The sequence below is a fragment of the Passer domesticus genome, unplaced genomic scaffold, assembly GCF_036417665.1.
Source record: "Passer domesticus isolate bPasDom1 unplaced genomic scaffold, bPasDom1.hap1 HAP1_SCAFFOLD_37, whole genome shotgun sequence".
Lineage (NCBI taxonomy): Eukaryota > Metazoa > Chordata > Aves > Passeriformes > Passeridae > Passer > Passer domesticus.
Genome location: NW_026990149.1, coordinates 2,719,447 through 2,743,011, shown reverse-complemented (window position 1 = coordinate 2,743,011; position 23,565 = coordinate 2,719,447). Strand labels below are relative to the sequence as shown.

The 23,565-nt window shown below is 50.9% G+C and overlaps 1 protein-coding gene and 1 pseudogene across 1 annotated transcript; one reads left to right on the top strand and one right to left on the bottom strand.

The window, feature by feature from the left end:
* The window catches only part of LOC135292575 (zinc finger protein 208-like), an 837,577-nt pseudogene that overhangs the window by 225,297 nt on the left and 588,715 nt on the right, over positions 1-23,565 (bottom strand).
* LOC135292482 (uncharacterized) lies at positions 12,633-22,615 on the top strand. The gene is given in 5 exon segments (XM_064406683.1): positions 12,633-13,017; positions 19,534-19,992; positions 19,995-21,398; positions 21,867-21,910; positions 22,496-22,615. Coding segments are annotated over 5 exon segments (2,412 nt in total).

Sequence of the window (23,565 nt, the reverse complement as noted above, 5' to 3'; positions counted from 1 at the left end):
CCGCTTCTTAATAAACTGTTGCAATTTTTTTCCACTTTCATCTATTAGTATTCATTTCCTGTTACTGGAAGGGAATTGTTGGAACATTTTAGAGGCGACGACTCATTGCAGAGTGTCCTGTATTAAGTTCTCCCAAACTGTGTGAGACACATGGCTTCACACAGGAGCAGCCCCAAGGCTGCTGAGGGGAAGGCACAGAGGAAGACCAACCCAGTATTTCTGAGGGAAATTCCTTGACACCAAACCAACCTGAGTCGTCCAACAGCTGACCTGACATTTTGAGACATGGGCCAAAGGGGAAACCTTGCAGTGTGTTTGGTCCAGGCCGGGTCATGCTCAAGGCAAAGGTGTGTCAGTGCACTTGGCTCCTTCTCTCCTCATTGTGTCCAGCACACACAGGAGCCCAGAGCTCCTGCAGAAACCATCACAGCACTCAGTGGGAGCAACTTGTGTCCAGTGCTCACATAGAGCTGCGTCCAACACTGCACCTCATTGGAATGAGGAACTGTCCCAGCTCTTTTAGGAGCTAAGGACGTTTGGCCTTCAGATCAGCTCCTTCCCAGCTCTTGATTTGCTGCCCTGGCTGAGCTGCTGCTTGTGGCAACACTTGTTGCACAGCTGACAGCCCTGTTCTGCTGGCCAGCAGCCACTGCAGGAGCTTGTGCTAGTGACATGGAACCTTTCAGATCTTCCTCAGGAAAGCTCAGGGCAGAAGTTGTCAAAAGAGCATTGCCTGGGTCATGCCTTTGACATTAAACCTCTCCTCTGTGCTTGGTGCCACACACAGTAAATATCTGAGGAAGCAAGTTTTCTGCTCCAGAAATTTCTTAAATCAATCAGTTAAACTGTAACAGAACACAATTTGGGATGTGTAATCTCACTTTAATTAATTTGCAGAAAGCTTCAGAGAGCTGTGTGTCCAACCTAAATGACCTTGCCACCAAGAACTCAGAAAAATGGGAGAGATGGAATCAGTAGCACAAGGATCTGCATTGTGATTCTCCCACAGGCCTGAGGACACGGCCCACTTCCACTGGGCCATGGCTTTTTACCCTACATCAAAACCTCGTGCTTCAGATTGTGGTGGCGAATGGCCCCGGCCTTGTCCGGCCACACGGTGACCTGAGAAATGCTTGTCAGGCCTGGGCCTTGCTGAACAGCCCCTGGGCCCAGCTCCTCTTGAGCTTCCCAGAGACACCGAGCGCTGCCAGGCACTTGTGCTGTCTGACGAGCTCCTGGGGTGTCCTGTGAACTGCCTTGGAAACCGCTTTTCCTGCCTCAATGGCATGACATCCTCCTTCTCCCACTCTCAGAGCCAGGCTGCTGACCCACGGGGCGGCCACGATGAAGCGTTGATGGCTGAGGCCCCTCGCCTGTGGCCCATGAACAGCGCTCCCAAAGGAGGCCCCTGGGGCTCTCCTGGAGCCCAGAGGTGCCAGCAGCAACCTCCCTCTGAGTGGGGCCTCGCAGAGCCAGCGCGCTCTCAAGCTTGCTGCACTGGCAGCATGACTGAGCAGCCATGGATCCTGGGCCAAGAGCCCCACTCCTGGAGGCTCCAGTTTAACCACTGCTCAGCTCCAGTGCTGTTAAGCTTTTAGGCCGCATTCCTTTGGATCCTTGTCCTATCTGTCCCTTTCTCAAATGCACCTAAACACAGACACAGACACACACACAGACACACAGACACACACACACACACACACACACACACACACACACACGTAATTCTCAGAATGTTTCTCATTTGATTGACTGAATTCTGTTTCTTGCTTTTTTTCCCCATGTTGTTCCTTAACCAAGTAGTAAGTAATAATGTGAATGTTGCCAATTAATTTTCTTGAGCTGCTGCTTAATATTCAATCTGGTTTTTGCTGAACCTTGCCTGGGAATTTTTAAGCAATCTCAGGCACTTGTTCATACCAAGCCTTGGGAGCATGAGGTGCAGGATTGACACTGGAAAGCAAGAGGGTCATTCAAGAGGGATGAGTTTAACTGTCCATTTTATTACGCTTCTATTTATTTCACTCTAATAAGCCAAGCCAAGCTTTTCTTGGAAGCAGAATGTGTGTGGGCGGCACTACATTATTATCTCATAGCTCTGGGCTGAATGGCACCCAGACTTGGGCTGCACAAGCTGGGGAAAAAATGTTCCTGCCCTTGAACTTCCTTCCACTCCTCTCAAGAACTGATAACAAAATTATAAATCAATAAACTATAATTACAATGAAATCAATTATAATAAAAATGAAATATTTTTTCTTATGATACTCCAATGATTCAAGCCAAAACAACAATAACTATTACTATAATATTACCAATAAATATAAACAAATTATAAACTAAGAAATACCTTCTGAAAATTTTAATGCAATAACTAATATACCTTAGATTAAAAATATCAAAAAAACCTAACATACAATCTAACACACCTTAGTAAAACAATTCATATTCCAAATATACTAAACACAAAACCAAGCACCACTAGAATTTCTCCTACATTTTAACCAAACAATTAAACTTTAATAACACCCTTAAGTACTCTCAAACAATTCAAATTATTTTTCAAAATTTAATTGTAGTTGAGTGGTTTTATTTGGATATTGGTTTTTGGATTGTTTGGGTTAGATGATTTGAAAAATGGGATTTTTATAGCAAATTAATCAGCTGAGAAGGCGGCACTCTGCAAACAGAACTGACTGAAAATGAATGGGACAGAAATCAGTAACTCTGAAAGTTTTATTTGCTCAAATAAATTTGTCAAATACATCCCACCCAGCCAGCCCCACACAATCCCCATCCCACCACTCCCAATTGGGATCCCACTGTTCCCAATCCCCTTCCAACCCCATCTCACCCTGCTGCCTGTGGAAGTGAGTGAGTTCGGCCCAGGACTGAGTTTTTTGAGGAGGGAACAAGCAATTTGAGGAGGGATTGAGCCTTTATGGGTTAAAATTCAGTTGTTTTCAGTGGGATGTGAGTGGTTTTGAGGTGACAGATCCATCCCTCATGCCTTCTGGAGGGCAAGGAGAGGAAGAACAGAAAAAAAAATTAAAGCCAAAGGAAGAAGGAGAATCAGGCAGGTGCGTTCCCATCATGGATCACAGGGAATGTGGGTCACCAGGGCTGTGCCCAGCGTGGCTCCTGCAGTGGGGGATGGAGCTGGAGCAGCGCACAAAGCTCTTCCCGCACTCGGGGCACTCGCAGGGCTTCCCTCACCGGTGCCTCCGTTGGTGTCGGGTCAATGTAGAGCTGCTGGAGAAGCTCTTCCCACACTGGGGACATTCGTAGGGCCTCTCCCCAGTGTGGATGCGCCGGTGGGTGACGAGGGTGGACTTATGCTTGAATCCCTTCCCGCAGTCGGGGCAGCAGAAGGGCCTCTCCTCTGTGTGACTCTGATAGTGCAGGAGGAGATGGGAGCGGGTCCGAAACCCCTTCCCACACTTGGAACACTCGTAGGGCCTCTCCACAGAGTGGATCTTTTGGTGGACAATCAGGTGGGATTGCCGGCTGAAGCTTTTTCCACACTCCCCACACTCATAGGGCCGTTCCCCAGTGTGGGTCCTCTGGTGCTGGATCAGGGTGGAGCTCTGCCTGAAGCTCTTCCCACATTCCTCACACTCGTGGGGCCTCTCCCCAGTGTGGATGCGCCGGTGTCTGACAAGATGGGAGTTCCGCCTGAAGCCCTGCCCGCAGTCGGGGCAGCGGAAGGGCCTCTCCTCTGTGTGCGTGCGCTGGTGCACGAGGAGATGGGAGCTGCCCTGAAACCTCTTCCTGCACTGATCACATTCATAGGGCCGTTCCCCAGTGTGGCTCCTCTGGTGCACAATCAGTTCAGAGTTCCACCTGAAGCTCTTCCCACACTCCAAGCACTTGTGGGCCTTCTCCCCATCAGGAACCTGCTCGTGGACCACCAGCTCCGAGCTCTGGCTCCATCTCCGGCCGCCTTCCCGGCCCAGGCTGGCTCTTTCCCCCTCAGATCCCCGCCATCTGCGTTTGCAGCCCCTCCTCGTGCGGCATCTCCGGGGCTTTTCCTCCCCGTTGGGTTCCTGCACCGTGGAGCCGCTCAAAACGGCCTCTGCCACGAGGTTCTGCTGTGCTGGGCTGGGAGATGGAGCAGGAGAGAGAGGCAAAGGGGCACTGACTTCCTCCTCACCTGACTCCATGTCCAGGGACATCTTCCTCTCCCTCACTGCCTCACAAGAAGTGAGAATGGGAAATCCTGGTTTGGGGAAAACAAGGGATGAGCATGTTGAGTTTGAAGGTCCTTCTTCCCAAGTCCATCTCTACAAGTCACCAGCAACCTAGGCTCCAGAAAAACCTCCCAAACACCAAGATTCAGTGCTGAAAAACCCTCCCCAGGAGTTCCCCACCCCTGCTCCCTCCCCTCTGCTCTTCGGGAGTTCCCCCTGTCCCAGCTGCTGGGGTCACGCTTGCATTGGGGGTCCCCCTTCTCCTCGGTGCCCGCCCTCCCCAGCCTGCTGGCAGTCCCAGCAATCCCAAAAGCTGCCCCCTCTTCGCTCCCCATTCAGGGCTGCCGGGGCTTTTTGGGCTCCCTTCTCCCCTCATGCTCTGCTCTGGGCTGCAGGGGCTCCAAGGAGTCCCCCCTGCCCCTCTCCAGCCTCTGCAGGCTCCCGCCAATGGCGGCGCTCCCCCCTCTCTGGGCTCCCCACTTTGGGCTCCTGGGGGACACAGGGCTCTGCTCCTCCAGGCTGCCTCTGCCGCCAGCCGCCACCGCCACCCCCCGATGTCCCCCCGAGGGGCCTTTTCCGCTCAGCCTTGCACTTCTTCATTCTCCAAACATCCCCCCAAAAAAATCCCAGCCCAGGGACCCCCCGGGATATCTGGGCCGAGCTCCCCCTCCCCGCTCACCAGCGCCATGGGGGCGATGATCCCACAGGTGGGGGCTGCGAATGCAGGGAGGGCTCGACCGCGTGCTTCCTGCTGCTCAGCCTTGATCCGCCTCTGTCCCTCCGCTTCCTCTTCCTGCCCCTTCTCCTATTCCATCCCCCGCCTCCTCCTAATCCTTCACCTCCCTAACCACACCTCCTTCTCCTTCTGTGGCTGCTCTCTCTCCGCCTTCCCCTTCCTCTTCCATCTCCCCTCCCACCCTCCTCCTCCTCCTTCATCCCTCCCCTTCCCTCCCTCCTCCTCCTCCCGCAGCAGCAGCGACCCCCTCGCTGCCCCGTTCCCGGAGCCCTCGCAGCCCGCGGCAGGAGGGGGGCTGGAGCCGGCACAGCTCGGCACGGGCAGCGCGGGGCTCTCGGCTGCTCCCGGCCGCTGCGGAGAAGGGGGGAAGCCGGCCCGGGCAAAAGGAGAGGCAAACTGCGACAACTGGGGGCCCCACATCCAAACTGGGCCCTGCTGGGGAGCCTGCCTGGGCACTGCCAGCCCTTGGGGCTCCTCTCGGCACAGCCGGGAGGGGGGAACGCACAGAGGGCTGCGGGATCCCAGCGCTGGCAGCACTGCCAGGGACTGGGCTCTGCTGGCATCATACTGGCAGTGACTGGGACTCTACTGGGTTTGTTCTGGGATCATACTGGAATCATACTCGGACTGTACTGGGTTTGTACTGATATCATTCTGGGATCATACTGGGAGTGAGCAGGAGCCCGCAGAGGCAATTGAGACCATGGTAGGGGCAAATGGGATCTACTGGGAGTGACTGGGATTATGCTGAGGGTGACTGGGAGCAGCTGGGATCATGACAGGAGCAACTGGGAGTGGCTGGCTGTGTGCTGGGAGGGATTGGAAACAACTGGGCTTCTACTGGGATCAACTGGGGTCACGCTGGAGGTGACTGGGATCATCCTGGCAGTGAGTGCCACTGCACTGAGGCTGACTGGGAGTGCTTGGCAGCAAATGGGATCATACTGGGGAATAATGGGAGGGACTGGGAACCTGCTGGAGGGACCTGGGATACACTGGGAGATACTGGGAGTGACTGGAACAAAAGGGAGGGTGAAAGAGAGCAACTGGAACCATGTGGAGCACAACTGGTTCATACTGGCAGGGACTGGGAGCACACTGGGCTCATCTTTGGATCATACTGGGAGGGACTGGACTAATACTGGGAGAATCTGAGAGCGACTGGGAACACACCCTGCACATCATCCCCCATACTGGGCCTGACGGGAGCAACTGGGATTATACTGGGACCACACTGGGAGGGCTGGCATGTGACTGGGATCCAACTGGAGCTTACTGGGATCATATTGGGGTTGAAAGGGAGTGACTGGGATCACACTTTGGGCTACTGGGAGCACCTGAGAGAAACTGGGATCATGCTGCAAGCAAACTGGAGGAACTGGGCAGGACTGGATGCATGCTGGAGGCACCTGGGATATTCTGGGCATGACTGGGGGATCACACTGGGAGAACTGACACCTTCCTGGGGCCACTGGCAGCGCTGGGAAATGACTGCAGACATGCTGGGACAAGTTTGGAAACGTTGGGGTGTTTTGTGGATTTTGGGGGTGTTTGGATTTTGGGGGTTTTATTGGTGCTTTTGGAGAGGTGTTTTTTTGAGGGGATTGGGGTTTTATTGAAAATTTTGGGGGTTTTTTTTGTATTTTGGAAGGTTTTACTGGTATTTTGTTGGCAGTTTTTGCGATTTTCATAAATTCTGGGGGTTTTATTGGGATTTTTAGGAGATTTTGAGGTGTTTATTGGAATTGTGGAGGCATTTAGTGGGATTTATTTGGGATTTGGGTTTTTTGGCAGTTTGGGGTTTTTTGGATGTTTTGGTGGGATTTAGGGGAGTTTTGTGAGGTTTTTTGGGTGTTGCTCTGATTTCTTTGGGTCTTTGGGGAGATTTTGCAAGATTTTTTAGGGGACATTTTTGGGGGGATTTGTGGGGTTTCATCAGGATTTTGGGGGTTCTTGGGATTTCAAAAGACTTTGTGGGCTTTTATGGGATTCTAGGGTGTTCTAATGGGATTTTGTGAGATTTATTTCGGATTTCATGAGTTTCATTGGGACTTTTGGAGCTTTAAAGGAGATTAAGGAGATTTTGATGCCTCTCAGCCCTTCCGCAAACCCTGGGACAACCCCAAAGACCCCAGATGCCCAAATGCCCCAGAAATTCCACTAAAAATCCCAAAATTTCCAAGAAATTACAACAGGATCCTCCAAAACCCCAGAGAATCCCAAAAAATCCCCGTGAAACCCACCAAAACTCAAAAACCTCCCCAAAATTTCACTAAACCCCCTCAAAAATCAACCCCCCCAACCCCAATAAAATCACCCAAAATCCAAAACTCCCCAAATCTACAAAACCCCCAAAATCCCATAACCCCCCCTGAAACACAATAATTCTCTCCAAAACCTCTATAATTCCCCCTGAACTTCCATCAAATACCCAATAAAGCCCTAAAAAGCCCCAAGATAATCCCCAAAACCCTCCCAAAATTGCATTAAAATTGCCCCAAAATGCCCCAAATCCCAAAATTCTCCCCAAAATGCCCCCAGAACCCCCCAGACTCTCTGGGGCCGTCCTGGATCAGGGGCACCGGCCGGTGGAACAGGAGCCACCTCAGGGGCCCTCGGAGCTCTGTGGGGAGGGGGCACCATGGGAGACCCCCAGAAACGGGAGGGGGGGGCCTGGGAACCCCCAGGATCCCCAAATCTCCTCCGGGAACCCCAAATCCTCCTGAAAAGCCCCCAAAGTTGGCCCAGGACCACCCTGGAACCCCAAAGTCCCCCCAGCACCCCCAGGACCCCCCTCGAGTCCCCTCTCAGGACCCCTCCCCACCCCCAGATCCCCCCACAGTGCCCCAGGACCCCTCCCCAGACCCTCCCTGACCCCTCACGATCCCCCAGCCAAGACCCCTCCCCAGACCCCGCCCCACATCCCCGGAACCCTCCCCAGGCCCCCCCAAATCCCCCGGACCTTCCCACGCCCCCCCGATCCCCTCTCAGCCGCTCCCGGCCCTGTCCCGGCCGCCTCAGCAGCTCCCGGAGCGCTCCGGCCGCTCCCAGCGCCGCCCCCGCTCTCTGCAGCGCCCGGCACCGCCACCGCCGCTGCGGCTCGCCTCTGATTGGCTGCAGCGCCGCGGGGAGGCGGGCGCTGCTGAGGGGAGCCGCGCCCTCATTGGCTGGTTCGGGGCGGGGCGCGCCGCTATTGGCTGGGGAGCCCGTGCAGGCGGCGGAGGCGGGAGATTCAGAGGCGAGCGCGGCTGAGGAGGGCGCTGAGGGGAAACTGGGGGGGTTTGGGGCGGTCTGAGGAGAAATTGGGGATTTTGGGGAGATTGACGGGAAATAGGGGGGTGTGCGGTGGGTTTGGGGATAATGAGGGGGTCTGAGGGGGCTTTGGTGGGTCTGAGGGGGCTTTGGGGATCTTTGGGGGCAGCTTGAGAGGGTCTGGAGCGTTCTCAGGTGGGTTTAGGGGGATCTGAGGGGAATTGGGAGGGTCTGAGGGGATTTTGGGGGATTTTGGGAGGAGCTGGGGGGATCTGGGGGCTTCTGAGGTGCATCTGGGGGGCTTTAGCGGAGTGTGAGGGGATTTCCCAGGGTTTGGGGGGGATTGAGGGGGATTTGGGGCAGTCTGATGGATTTGAGGGGGCCTCAGGTGGGTCTGGGGTCAATTTTGTGGGGAACTGGGGGGTCTGAGGGTCCCGGGAAGGTTTTGGGCGTCCAGGGTGATCCAGGGCCAACCTTGGGGGGGTTTGGGGCTCCCCGAGGGGTCCCGGGGGAGATTTGGGGGTCCCGGGGGGTCCCAGGCCCCCCCTGAACCGGGGTCTGGGGGTTTCGGGGCGAGGGGGCACAACAGGGGTTCCACCCCCCCCCCCCCCCTCCCGTTTCTGGGGGTCTCCCATGGTGCCCCCTCCCCACAGAGCTCCGAGGTCCCCTGAGGTGGCTCCTGTTCCACCGGCCGGTGCCCCTGATCCAGGACGGCCCCAGAGAGTCTGGGGGGTTCTGGGGGGCATTTTTGGGATTTTGGGGCAATTTTGATGCAATTTTAGCAGGGTTTTGGGGGATTATCTTGGGGCTTTTTTAGGGCTTTATTGGGTATTTGATGGAAGTTCAGGGGGAATTATAGAGGTTTTGGAGAGAAACCAAACCAAAACCAAAACCTTGTGTTTTGGGGGGTTATGGGATTTGGGGGATTTTGTGGATTTGGGGAGTTTTGGATGTTGGGGGATTTTATTGGGATTGGGGAGGTTGGTTTTTCAGGGGGTTTAGTGAAATTTTGGGGAGTTTTTTTTTAGTTTTGGTGGGTTTCACTGGGATTTTGTGGGATTCTCTGGGGTTTTGGAGGATCCTATTGTAATTTCTTGAGGAATTTGGGATGTTTAGCGGAATTTGTGGGGGATTTGGGGGTCTGGGGCCTTTGGGGTTGTGCCAGGGTTTGCAGAAGGGCTGAGAGGCATCAAAATCTCCTTAAAAGTCCCAATAAAACTCATGATATCTGAAATAAATCTCACAAAATCCCATTAGAACACCCTAGAATCCCAATAAAAGCCTACAAAGTCTTTTGAAATCCCAATAACGCCCAAAATTCCGATGAAACCCTGCTAATCCCCCAAAAAATGTCCCAAAAACCATAAAAATCCCACAAAATCTCACCTGAAGACCCAAAGAAATCATGACAACAACCAAAAAACCCCACAAAACCCCAAAAAGCCTACCAAAACTCTCAAAAAAACCTCAAATCCCCAATGAATCCCACGAAAAGCCCTCACAATTCCAGTGAAATGCCTCAAAATCTCCTAGAAATCCCAATAAAACCCCCAGAATTTATGAGAAGCCAAAAAAATCCCAACAAAATCTCAGTAAAACCTCCCAAATTACAAAAAAACTAAAAAAAAATTTCAATAAGCCCCCAAACACCCCCAGAACAACACCCCCCCCCAAAGTGCCAATAAAACCCCCAAAATCCAAAGCCCCCCCAAAATCCACAAAACCCCCCAACATTTCCCAGCATGTCTGTAGTCATTTCCAGGCGCTGCCAGTGGCCCCAGGAAGGTGTCAGTTCTCCCAGTGTGATCCCCCAGTCATGCCCAGAATATCCCAGGTGCCTCCAGCATGCATCCAGTCCTGCCCAGTTCCTCCAGTTTGCTTGCAGCATGCTCCCAGTTTCTCTCAGGTGCTCCCAGTAGCCCAAAGTGTGATCCCAGTCACTCCCTTTCAACACCAATATGATCCCAGTAAGCTCCAGTTGGATCCCAGTCACATGCCAGCCCTCCCAGTGTGGTCCCAGTATAATCCCAGTTGCTCCCAGTCAGGCCCAGTATGGGGGATGATGTGCAGGGTGTGTTCCCAGTCGCTCTCAGATTCTCCCAGTATTAGTCCAGTCCCTCCCAGTATGATCCAGAGATGAGCCCAGTGTGCTCCCAGTCCCTGCCAGTATGAACCAGTTGTGCTCCACATGGTTCCAGTGGCTCTCTTTCATCCTCCCCTTTGTTCCAGTCACTCCCAGTATCTCCCAGTGTATCCCAGGTCCCTCCAGCATGTTGCCAGTCCCTCCCATTATTCCCCAGTATGATCCCATTTGCTGCCAAGCACTCCCAGTCAGCCTGAGTGCAGTGGCACTCACTGCCAGGATGATCCCAGTCACCTCCAGCATGACCCCAGTTGATCCCAGTAGAAGCCCAGTTGTTTCCAATCCCTCCCAGCACACAGCCAGCCACTCCCAGTTGCTCCTGTCATGATCCCAGTTGCTCCCAGCTGCTCCCAGTCACCCCCAGCATAATGCCAGTCACTCCCAGTAGATCCCATTTGCCCCTACCATGGTCTCACTTGCCTCTGCAGGCTCCTGCTCACTCCCAGTATGATCCCAGAATGATATCAGTACAAACCCAGTACGGTCCGAGTGTGATTCCAGTATGATCCCAGAACAAACCCAGTAGAGTCCCAGTCACTCCCAGTATGATGCCAGCAGAGCCCAGTCCCTGGCAGTGCTGCCAGCGCTGGGATCCCGCAGCCCTCTGTGCGTTCCCCCCTCCCGGATGTGCCGAGAGGAGCCCCAGGGGCTGGCAGTGCCCAGGCAGGCTCCCCAGCAGGGCCCAGTTTGGATGTGGGGCCCCCAGTTGTCGCAGTTTGCCTCTCCTTTTGCCCGGGCCGGCTTCCCCCCTTCTCCGCAGCGGCCGGGAGCAGCCGAGAGCCCCGCGCTGCCCGTGCCGAGCTGTGCCGGCTCCAGCCCCCCTCCTGCCGCGGGCTGCGAGGGCTCCGGGAACGGGGCAGCGAGGGTGTCGCTGCTGCTGCGGGAGGAGGAGGAGGGAGGGAAGGGGAGGGATGAAGGAGGAGGAGGCGGGTGGGAGGGGAGATGGAAGAGGAAGGGGAAGGCGGAGAGAGAGCAGCCACAGAAGGAGAAGGAGGTGTGGTTAGGGAGGTGAAGGATTAGGAGGAGGCGGGGGATGGAATAGGAGAAGGGGCAGGAAGAGGAAGAGGAGGGACAGAGGCGGATTAAGGCTGAGCAGCAGGAAGCACGCGGTCGAGCCCTCGGTGCATTCGCAGCCCCCACCTGTGGGATCATCGCCCCCATGGCGCTGGTGAGCGGGGAGGGGGAGCTCGGCCCAGATATCCCGGGGGGTCCCTGGGCTGGGATTTTTTTGGGGGGATGTTTGGAGAATGAAGAAGTGCAAGGCTGAGCGGAAAAGGCCCCTCGTGGGGACATCGGGGGGGTGGCGGTGGCGGCTGGCGGCAGAGGCAGCCTGGAGGAGCAGAGCCCTGTGTCCCCCAGGAGCCCAAAGTGGGGAGCCCAGAGAGGGGGGAGCGCCGCCATTGGCGGGAGCCTGCAGAGGCTGGAGAGGGGCAGGGGGGACTCCTTGGAGCCCCTGCAGCCCAGAGCAGAGCATGAGGGGAGAAGGGAGCCCAAAAGGGAGCCCAAAAAGGCCCGCCATCCCTGAATGGGCAGAGCGAAGAGGGGGCAGGTTTTGGGATTGCTGGGACTGCCAGCAGGCTGGGGAGGGCGGGCACCGAGGAGAAGGGGGACCCCCAATGCAAGCATGACCCCAGCAGCTGGGACAGGGGGAACTCCCGAAGAGCAGAGGGGAGGGAGCAGGGGTGGGGAACTCCTGGGGAGGGTTTTTCAGCACTGAATCTTGGTGTTTGTGAGGTTTTCTGGAGCCTAGGTCGCTGGTGACTTGTAGAGATGGACTTGGGAAGAAGGACCTTCAAACTCAACATGCTCATCCCTTGTTTTCCCCAAACCAGGATTTCCCATTCTCACTTCTTGTGAGGCAGTGAGGGAGAGGAAGATGTCCCTGGACATGGAGTCAGGTGAGGAGGAAGTCAGTGCCCCTTTGCCTCTCTCTCCTGCTGCATCTCCCAGCCCAGCACAGCAGAACCTCGTGGCAGAGGCCGTTTTGAGCGGCTCCACGGTGCAGGAACCCAACGGGGAGGAAAAGCCCCGGAGATGCCGCACGAGGAGGGGCTGCAAACGCAGATGGCGGGGATCTGAGGGGGAAAGAGCCAGCCTGGGCTGGGAAGGCGGCCGGAGATGGAGCCAGAGGTCGGAGCTGGTGGTCCATGAGCAGGTTCCTGATGGAGAGAAGCCCCACAAGTGCGAGGAGTGTGGGAAGAGCTTCAGGCACAGCTCCAACCTGATCAGGCACCAGAGGAGCCACACTGGGGAGTGGCCCTACGAGTGTGATCAGTGCAGGAAGAGGTTTCAGACCAGCTCTGATCTCCTCATGCACCAGCGCACGCACACAGAGGAGAGGCCCTTCCGCTGCCCCGACTGCGGGCAGGGCTTCAGGCGGAACTCCCATCTTGTCAGACACCAGCTCATCCACACTGGGGAGAGGCCCCACGAGTGTGAGGAATGTGGGAAGAGCTTCACACATCGCGCCAACCTCATCTACCATCAAAAGATCCACTCTGGGGAGAGGCCCTACGAGTGTTCCAGGTGTGGGAAGGGGTTTCGGACCCACTCCCATCTCCTCCTGCACTATTGGAGTCACACAGAGGAGAGGCCCTTCTGCTGCCCCGACTGCGGGAAGGGATTCAGGCAGAACTGCCACCTTGTCAGGCACCGGCGCATCCACAGCGGGGAGAGGCCCTACGAATGTCCCCAGTGTGGGAAGAGCTTCTCCAGCAGCTCTAACTTGACCCAACACCAATGGAGGCACCGGTGAGGGAAGCCCTGCGAGTGCCCCGAGTGCGGGAAGAGCTTTGTGCGGTGCTCCAGCTCCATCCCCCACTGCAGGAGCCACGCTGGGCACAGCCCTGGTGACCCACATTCCCTGTGATCCATGCTGGGAACACACCTGGCTGCTTGTCCTTTTGGTTTGGCCTTGATTTTCTTCTGATTCATCTTTATCCCTTAAAAACAGCCCAAACTGTGTTAAATGAATGACATTGATCAGCGATCTCTAAAGTCTCACCATTTCATAGGTGTTTGAGGGGGCACCTGCCTTTGCCCTGTCTTTTGGGGGTAAGAAATGGATTCTGGAGCTTTCTGAAACCAAGACCCGTCTCGTTTGTTCCCGGCACCGGCAGCTGCAGCCTCCCTGGTCACCATGAACTCTGGAGAATGGGGGCAGCCAGTGAGAACATGTCCTGGATTGCAAGCTAAGTGTGTGTTCTGTTTGCCATCTGTCAGAGGTGGAGCACTTATCTTCTGTTCATTGGGCAGTTTATCTCTTCCACAACCAATCCTTCATCCAGGAGATAGCTTCTGTCAATAATTATTAATTACCTTCTGTTAATGGGCCATTGAGTGCTACTGCATGGCTGATAAAATGACATCATGCCACTGGGAGATGCTCTGCCCAGCGGGAGGAGCCAAGCATTTCTTCCTGGATAGAATCTGAGTTTGGAACATTGCAGCAGCCTTTTCCCACTGGATTGCCAGAGGATCAACCTTTTCCCACTGGATTGCCAGAGGAAGACCAGGCCCATCTACACCACCACTGGACCTTCAGAGGAAAACTCCACCCTTCTCCAGGATCCCTGCTCCAACAGAGCCACACCTGTCACTGCAGGAGGGCTGCAGCCACCATTCAATGGGACTGCTGCCAGCACCCTGACCCACAGGGTGTCAGGTTGTATTCTGACTCTGTCAGTGGTTTTGGTTTTTTTTTTTTTGGTTTTTGCTATTGCCTTTGTATTTTTAATTTTTGCTAAAAAAGAATTCCAATTCCCATAGCTTTGCCTGAGAGCCCCTTAATTCAGAATTATAACAATTCAGAGGGAAGGAGTTTCCATTTTCCATTTCAGGGGAGGTTCCTGCCTTCCTTAGCAGACACCTGGCTTTCCAAACCAAGACAGGACAGCACGACCTGCACCCCGTAAGTCACCCCCTGATGGCCACACCTTGTGGGACCCCCATCTTGAAGAGGAAGACCCAAGAGCACCATGGCAAGAGGCTGGATTTGAAACATAAACTTTAAGGAAGTTAGACATTTTAGAGGAGCTAAGATTTTAGTTAGAGATAAGCTTTATTGTAATTAATTAAAATAAATAGGTAGGCCTTGATGAAGGTAAGAGTTAGTAATTAACTAATAATGGATTGCTTGTCAACACCATGTTTGGTTAGCTGGGTTTATAATGAAGACTATAGAAACTGACAGATAGCTTTTAGGAACATAAGACAATTGTGGGCCTCCTGTGTTCTGAAACCAGTTGAAGCCAGGGAATGGGAATTCTACCAAGGGTTCATTTGTCATATTTACATTGAAAAGGTAGAAAGGTCAGAATGAGGAAGACTTCATTTACTTCCTCATTTTAGGACCCTTCCCATGAAAGGGACCCCGACCCATTTCAAAGAACAAACTACGTATGCCTAATAGATTTTGAACTAATTAGCCTATGAAACGGGGAATGGGATGTACCAAAATTATGAATATGTATTTGTATTTTGGGTATTCAGTAGTTGTATGGATGACAGGACTCTGTAATCACCTGTAAATTGCAGTGTGTATTTGGGAGCTATCCCACACGCCACCCGGCATCGCAATAAACATACACCTTCTAGCTTTAAACTGTTAGAGAGTTTTTGTCCGTCACAGTTGGATATCGGTGCTAGATCAATATCCATATTTTTTTAATAAATCACTTTGGTGACTGCAGCAGGACATCCTGCACTCTCTGGCCGTGGGGCCAGTGGGGGTCCGGGACCCCTCTGGGCACCCACCCAGGAATTTCTGGGAAGGAGGATCCTGTGATCCTGCTGCCTACGTGGGGAAAGAACAGGTCCTGCTGGAACCACGGACAAAAGGGATGTTTCTCTTTAGGGAAAGGTACCTTATTATATCAGCAGTTAATAGGACGCGGGAGACGTCCCGCCTCAGTGGTCTGGTAACCCGTGTCCCGCAGTGGGGACCAGGGCTCTGGTAGTCCGTGTCTCGTAGTGGAGACAATGGCTGTGGTGTTGTGAATTGGGATTGGAGCAGGGGTGGCTCTGGTTTCAATTTGTAGTTTAAAGGTGCACCTCAGTGACTCGTCATTTGGGTGGTTAGTCCGAATTTTTGGGCTGCGAAGGGTCCCATTGTGGGTGGCAGACAATCCTGGTTGTGCCCCCAGCGTTGTGTGTGTGTGTGTGTGTGTGTGTGTATTGTAATTGGATCTGTGTTTGTTTGGTGGTTTTGTGATTTTGTGTGTTTAGGTTGTAGATGCACCGTATTTGTTGTGGTTTGTGAGAGTTTGTGTTGTAAGCATTATCATTTGTGTGATTTGGCATGTGTTATTAACGTTTGTAAGTGTTTTTGGGAGTTTTGTAAGCTTAAAGTTGTAAAAGGTCTTTGAAATCCCTGCCTGATTGTGGAGGAACACTGACACTTTTGTTTGGGAGAGCGGACTGATTTCAAGTGTTTGTATTGTGCTTAGACTGTGTTAGAGGGGAATTAGGCTGTGTGTGAGCTTGGACAGCATGTGTTTTTGGATGTAAACTTTTATTTGATGTATGGTCAGGTGAAAAAGGCTTTGTGTGAGTTAAATTTGTTTCCTTAGTAGTTAAAAGAGTGAATGGAAAGCCCACAACTATTCCTGACACAGTCCTGGTGATCAGGCAGTCATTTGTTTCCTGGGTAACCAGAGGGGAGTCCAGACTTTGTAGCCTTGGGAAACCTCTTTTTATCTCCCTGTAAAACGCCGAGAGTTTGGTGAGCGCGTGTTTTGATAATTTTATTGGTATGTGAGGTTTGCAGTTGCTAGAGTGTGTGGTAATATTTTAAAGTGCTGATGGTTTACCTCCACCCCCCCAATTCTTGTGGAGGGATTTGTGCTGTGCCCTGGCCAAAGTTTGTGTGATTTTCAGCAGGACCTTGTTAAAACTTTTGTTGTGTTTGGGGTCGTGAAAAACCCCTGTCTGTTTCTTTTTTGTGAGCCTAAACTATTAGTGTTAGGAGTCAGGTTGTCAGCAAGAAAAGGGAAATTCAGTTTAGCGGCTTTGGTTGTATGCAGAAAACAGAGAGCCCAGAAGTAGTGCTGGCAGAGGTAGCTGAGAGACTTCTTTGGTGCCCAGATACGCAGCTGAACTCTTTGTTCTGTAACATTTTCCACCAAAGTGTGAGAGAAATTTGGTTAGCAGTCCAAAAAGCTTCGGAATGGGTTACAGTAGTGCCTCACACAGCTCTTGGTGCAGCGTGGAATCGTCAAATTTCTGCCAGAACTTGACTGATACTTTGCAAGGTTTCCATCTGTCCTTTGGTTACAGCATGACAAGAGATACGCTTTGCTTTCAGCTGCACACTGTCTATAGTGTATGAAAAGTTGCTTCCAATTTTTAAACATATTTTAATAGGAATACACCTGGAGCAACGCTTAACAGAGGACCTGATTTAATGAATTATTAGTAACCTGCAACTTGGGTGGAGTACCTAACTACATGGTGTAGTTTCATTAGATTGAATCAAAAGGAGTTTTCCCACCCCTTTTTTGTAGAACTACAAGTTCTTTCCCTAACAGCTGCTGCTCTGAACCCTGCCTTTGAAGGCCTGCTAACCCTTTCTTTTTTTAGAGAAAAGGAGAAAATTAATTAACAAGCTGTTTTATCCCTTTTGTTTGCTAGCACAACTGTATGAGCAGGAACAGGAGGCACAGGAATCGAGAACCTGGTTCAGGGGTATTCCCCTGCCCAAGGAAAGATTGCTGCTGTGATCTGTGGATCGTGTTTCGGTGTGCAGTCTGTCAGGACTCGTGGGTCTGGCAAGGGTACAGGTGGTTAATACGTAAGACTGGAACTTGTCTCTCTGTTATAAAAAGGAACAAAAGGCTGCCCAGATAACTATATGAATTTTGTTGGCAATTGGTCAAGAGTTACGTGATAGCAGTAAAATATTTGAGTTGTTGGAAAATGGGGTTTCAGGAACATTAAAGAAAGCAGTGGAAATTCTTAGAGTTGAGTGTTGCCAGTATATTTTTGTACCAAGGGAATACCAAGTGAAATTTAAGAACTGGGATAAGATCAAAAGACATTTTGGAAAAGAGGGTCCGAAACATGGGGGCAAATGAAAGCAAAGAGATTCCCAGAGGAAGCCCTTTAGGGTGTATGTTAACACACTGGAAAGAGCTGGTGGGCTATGGTGGCAGTGAAACTAAAAGGGAACTTGTCAAACTTTCCACGTAGTGGTGGCCACTCTATAGACTTGATGGAGGAGTGAAGTGGCCAGCAAATGGTACACTGGACTATGAGACTCTATTACAGTTCATGCTTTTCCTTAGGTGGGAATAGAAGTGGCAAGAGGTGACTTATGCTGCTATGTTTTTCAGCCTTTGAAATCACCCTGAGTGGCAAAGGGATTGTGGAATTAGGCCTCCATCTGATCCACTGGTATTGGCTCTTGAGAAGGATAATAAAGCTAACAGGGAAAAGCTGAAACAGGGTTGTAGCACGTGCTCCATGCAACAGAGATCTTAGAACAAGAGACAGTAGAGGCACTTTTACCACCCCCTAGAAAGCAGGAAGGAGGCAGGGTAGAGGAACAAGTAAAATTGGAACCCTCACCAACTTTAGCCTCCCCTAACTTGTCTTCTGGTTCATCTGCCCTGGGAAAAACAGTAATTGAGGGAGGGGTTTCCCCACCAACTCCTGAATTAAGGGAACCATGGAGGCTTTACCCACCGTTGCCTAGTAGTGATAGTGAATGGGATGAATCTGAACCAAGTCCTGAGCCTTCCCTGCAAGGTCTGATAGCATCAAGGGCCAGAAGGCAAACCAGACTGAACCCACCCCCACAAACAACTAGAAAGCAAACTAAAGGAGTCATACAAGCACCCTTAAGGCAGGCTATAACCTCTAATGGGGAACCAAGGATGATTAAGGTCCCCTTTTTCTCAGTGGATTTGGAGGCTTGGGAAAAGACTGCTAAGGGTTATGGGAATGACCCAATAGGGGTTGCTAAAAGGGTGAAGTTTATGGCTAAGCAGCATTTACCTGATTGGGCAGACATGCAGTTACTGCTTGATGCCTTAACAGAAACAGAGAAGCAGTTGCTTTTGAAGGTAGCCAAGGATTTAGCTGAAGACACTTGTGCAGCAGCACAAGAGGATATCAAAGATGTGTTTCCCCTTCAGGATCTGATGTGGGATCCCAATGAACCCGATGAATGGGCACAGCTTAAGAGATACCAAGACTTTGTAGTAAAAGGACTAGAATGAGCAATTCCTAAAACCATAAATTGGTCAGCCTTATATGCTGTTAAACAAGGTCCTACTCAAACACCTTCTGAATTTTTGGATCACCTCTGGGACACGATGCGGCGATATACCACCCTGGACTCTGGATTGGATGAAGGAATACAGCAACTAATAAATTTATTTTTCGGACAATCCACAGGAGATATCAGGTGGAAACTTCAGAAGATCCGGGGCCCAAATAGCTGAGGCTTGGAGACTCTATTGGATGAAGCATGGAGAGTGTTTAGTAATCGGGAGGGAGGATATAAACCAGGGATGAAGAAATTAGTAGCAGTAGTAAGGGCGGGAGAAAAGGAGAAACGTGAGCAAGACCTGCCAAGACAAGGACCACCCCGAGTGGGAAAAGATCCATGTGCATTTTGCAAGAAATTTGGACACTGGAAAAACCAGTGCCCAGAATGAAGAAGGGGTGATGAACAGAGAAGAAGCGATTGGGGGTTGGGGGAAAGGCTGGTTGCTCATGTGAAGGAGGACTGAGGAGGACAGGAGGGCCCTACCCTAGGGGACCCTCTGGTTGTAGTTAAACTGGGGAACAAGGAAAAGGAAGTGGAATTTGTAGTGGACACAGGGACAACATTGTCAGTGTTGAATAAGGTCCTGTACCTCTAACAAATGATTATGTTATGGTAAAGGGGGCTACTGGTCAATCTGAAAGAGCATATTTTTGCAAACCATTAAAGTATAAATTGGGAAAGCAATGGGAGATTCATCCATTTTTATATATGCCTAATGCTCCAGCTGCACTTTTGGGCAGGGATCTGCTAGAGCAGCTGGATGCAAAAATAATATTGAAAAATGGAGAAATTAGTTTGGAGGTAAAGGACCAACAATATGTGGAGCTGTTAAGCCTAATGTTAATAATCAAAGAAATTGAAATTGTAAGTGAAGAAGAGAAAAACTTCAAGAAAATAATGGATCAAATATTCCCTGGTGTATGGGCTTCTAATATACCAGGGAGAGCAAAGCATGCATTGCCCATACAAATTAAGCTCAAGGAAGGGGAACAACAAGTAAGGGTTAAAAAATACCTCCTAAAGAAGGAAGACAGAGAAGGGACTAGCAAAATCATAGAAAACTTTTTGCTAATAGGACTGTTAAGAGAGTGTCAGTCTGATTTCAATACCCCCATTTTGCCAGTAAGAAAGCCTGATGGGTCATACAGGTTAGTACAAGACCTAAGGGCTGTTCTCAAAGTAACTGAAGACTTGTATCCAGTAGTTGCTAACCCTTATACTTTATTAACTCCTTTAACACCTGAACTAACCTGGTTTACCATTTTAGATTTGAAGGATGCCTTCTTTTGCCTCCTTCTCTACGAGGCCAGCCAGAAAATTTTTGCATTCAAATGGGAGAACCCCAAAACTGCACGGAGGAAGCAGCTCACATGGTGTGTATTACCACAGGGGTACAAGAACTTCCCACTGTATCTGGGGAGCAACTTGCCAAGCATTTAGAGTCTTGGAAACCTCCACCAGGAGAAGGGCAGTTGCTGCAGTACGTGGATGACCTCCTAACAGCCACCCAGACCCAGGAGACACGCGTGCACTGGACGGTAAGCCTCCTAAACTGTTTGGGCCTGCAGGGGTATGGAATATCCCAGGAGAAAGCCCAGATGGTGAGGCAAACAGTCATTTGCCTGGGTTATGAGGTGAGTGCAGGTCAAAGGACCTTGGGGCAGGATGGCAAAGAAGCAATATGCCAGACCCCGAGCCCTCAGACACTGAAGGAACTGAGAACCTTTTTAGGCATGACAGGGTGGTGCAGCCTGTGGATTTCTAACTATGGGTTACTTGTTAAACCTCTATATGCCCTGATCAGGGAAGGGAGCAGAGATCTTCAGTGGACAAAAGAAGCAACCCAAGCCTGTGACCAACTAAAGAAGGCCCTCATGTCAGCTCCGGCTCTAGGACTTCCAGACGTGAGTGAACCATTTTTCCTGTTTTCCCATGAAAAACAAGGGATTACCCTGGGAATATTAGCAGAGAAGTTAGGCCCGTACCAGAGAGCAGTGGCCTATCTCTCCAAACAGCTGGACACGGCAGCTAAAGGATGGCCAGGGTGTCTCAGAGCTGTTGCAGCAGTGGCAGTGAACATCCAGGAAGCACACAAATTCACCCTGGGCCAGAAAATGACTGTGCTGGTATCCCACACGGTGTCTGCAGTCCTTGAGGCAAAAGGGGGACATTGGCTCTCCCCACAGAGGTTTCTGAAGTACCAAGCTATACTAGTGGAACAAGATGGTGTTGAAATTGTGGTAACTCACATTGTGAATTCAGCTTCCTTCCTCAGTGGGAGTATGGGAGAAGCAGTGATCCATGACTGTCTGGAGACCACTGGAGCCACTTTCTCCAGCTGCCCGGATCTGAAGGACACCCCACTTGAAGATGCTGAGACCTGGTTCACTGATGGAAGCAGCTATGTCATCAGTGGAAAAAGGCACCCTGGGTATGCGGTTACCACAAGCAGAGAGGTAATAGAGTCTGGACCTTCACCAGCAAACACCTCTGCACAGAAGGCTGAAATAATCACCTTAACTCGAGCCTTAGAGCTGGCAAAAGGAAAAGAGGTTAACATCTACATGGACTCAAGGTACACGTTTGGGGTGGTTCATGCACGTGGAGCCATTTGGAGAGAGAGAGGACTGTTGAATTCACAAGGGAAGAATATTAAACATGCACAAGAGATACTGAGACTACTAGGTGCAGTACAACTACCTGAGAAGGCAGCCATCATGCACATTAAGGCACAGCAAAAAGTGAGCTCTGAATTGGAAGAAGGGAACATGCTGGTGGACAGAGAGGCAAAAGACGCAGCCAGAGGTGAGGTATTTGAGGAGACAGTGGAGGCAACATTGATCCCAGATGGAAACATTTCTATTGAAGGTAAGCCAGTGTACAATAAAAAGGATAAGAAACTTTTTAAGGCAAAAAAAGCAAATTATAATCAAGAAGGACAGGCTGTAACAGAGGAAGGGAAACTTGTAGCGCCTTCCTATTTGCTGTGGTCATCAGTGCAAAAAGAACATGAAAAAACACTCTGGGGAGTAGATGCCCTGTACAACCATTTGAAAGGAAAAATTATGGCCAGGAAACTCCAGGGCACAGTAATACAGGTAACTCGTCAGTGTAGTCTTTGCCTCTGAACTAATCCTAAAAACATCCCAAAGCCTAAAGTTGGACAAATTGGGAAAGGCTGCGGACCTGGGCAACAGTGGCAAATCGATTTCACAGAATTACCCAGGAAGGGGGGATATCATTACCTCTTGGTATTGCCTGATACCTTTTCAGGTTGGCCAGAAGCTTTCCCTACTAGGACAGCTGAAGCACGAGAGGTAAGCAAAGCACTGTTGCAAGAAATAATCCCGAGGTTTGGGGTTCCAGCCACCATATCCTCAGACAGAGGGCCGCATTTTGCATTGAAAATTGTGCAACAAATTAGCCACCAGCTGGGGATAGACTGGGAGCTGCATACCCCATATCATCCTCAATCGAGTGGCCAAGTGGAAAAGATGAATCATTTGATTAAGCAACAAATTGTGAGATTGGGACAAGAGGCAAACCTACCTTGGCCCCAGGCTCTTCCATTAGCATTATTGCCAATTTGGACAAAACCAAGGACAAGGGAAAAATTGAGCCCCTTTGAAATATTATATGGGAGACCATATGCAATTCAAGAAGGAGCCACACCTACACAAATAGGGGAGGAAACCCTACCCGAGTATATGATAGCCCTGAATAAACAGCTGAGAGGAACTGCAAAATATGTGGCTGGAGCTCAAAACAGAGATTTGGATGGACCAGTACATGATGTACAACCTGGGGATTATGGGTATGTTAAGTCTTTGGCAGAAAAGACCCTGGAACTGCAGTGGGAAGGACCATTCCAGGTGCTCCTCACTATCTTTACTGCATTCAAGATCAAAGAACAGCAGGCCTGGATCCATCACTCCCGAGTGAAGAAAGCCCCTGAGGAAGTCTGGAAACTGATGCCAGGTGACAAAGAACTGAAGCTGAAGCTCACCCGGAACCGTGAATAAATGGACTTAGAGAAATCATGGACATGATGGAGAAGGTGGTAACTATTATAGCCATTGCCATGGTTGTAACAGGAGCCAGTGCCATACCGCGCAGGTACAACGTAACTGGGATGTACCGGTGCCAAGGGAGGGCCTGTGATCCCCACTCTCATAGGGCCCTAAATGAGATCCTGAAGGTCACAAATGCACGTTTGTGGGAAGGGAGAAATGTTTGGGGATGTAGCTATGCATTTGTGCAAGGTGGGTTGCATGAGGCTTACCATCCACCCATGAAACTCATTCAGATTAGCTCTGAATGCTGTGACAAATGTTTGAGTAAGTGCCCTAAAAATAGAAGGGTGTGCAATAAGAGAGTATGATCTTGACTTTAGCATCACTCAAGTGTGCACTGAATATCAGAAGAACAAGATCAGAACTACCCCACTAACACAAAAGAAAGCTGTTCCTACCCAAAGGCCAATTATTCCAGAAGCAGAAGTGCAGCCTATAGTTCCTGTGATTACTAGAATTGGGCCGTATGCTATGAAGAAAACAAGAACTCAGAGACTGCTGGTTAATCCAGAATGGTCTCTGAAGCGAGTAGAAATGGGAATACAGGTAAATGCTTTGGACATTCAACTAGAGTATGCCCCATTTCTCAGAAATCCTTTCATGGACTGGACCACTTGGCTTCAAGAATGAATGCCCGCTAACTTCAGGAGTAAAAGAGATCTCACTGGGCTGCTAGGGACTGGACTGGGAGTGCTAAACACCATAGATTCAGAAGTGTTGATGCATAAATTAACCACAGTGGGGAGTGACTTAGTTAAATTACAGCAACCTTTACAATCCTCCCTGCTAGCACTAGGTGACAACCACTGGAAGTTCTCCAAAGTATTGCCAGAAAGGAAGAACACTGAAGAACAGGACGATGAGGTAATAATTAATGCATTAGGCAGAGCCAGTGAAAA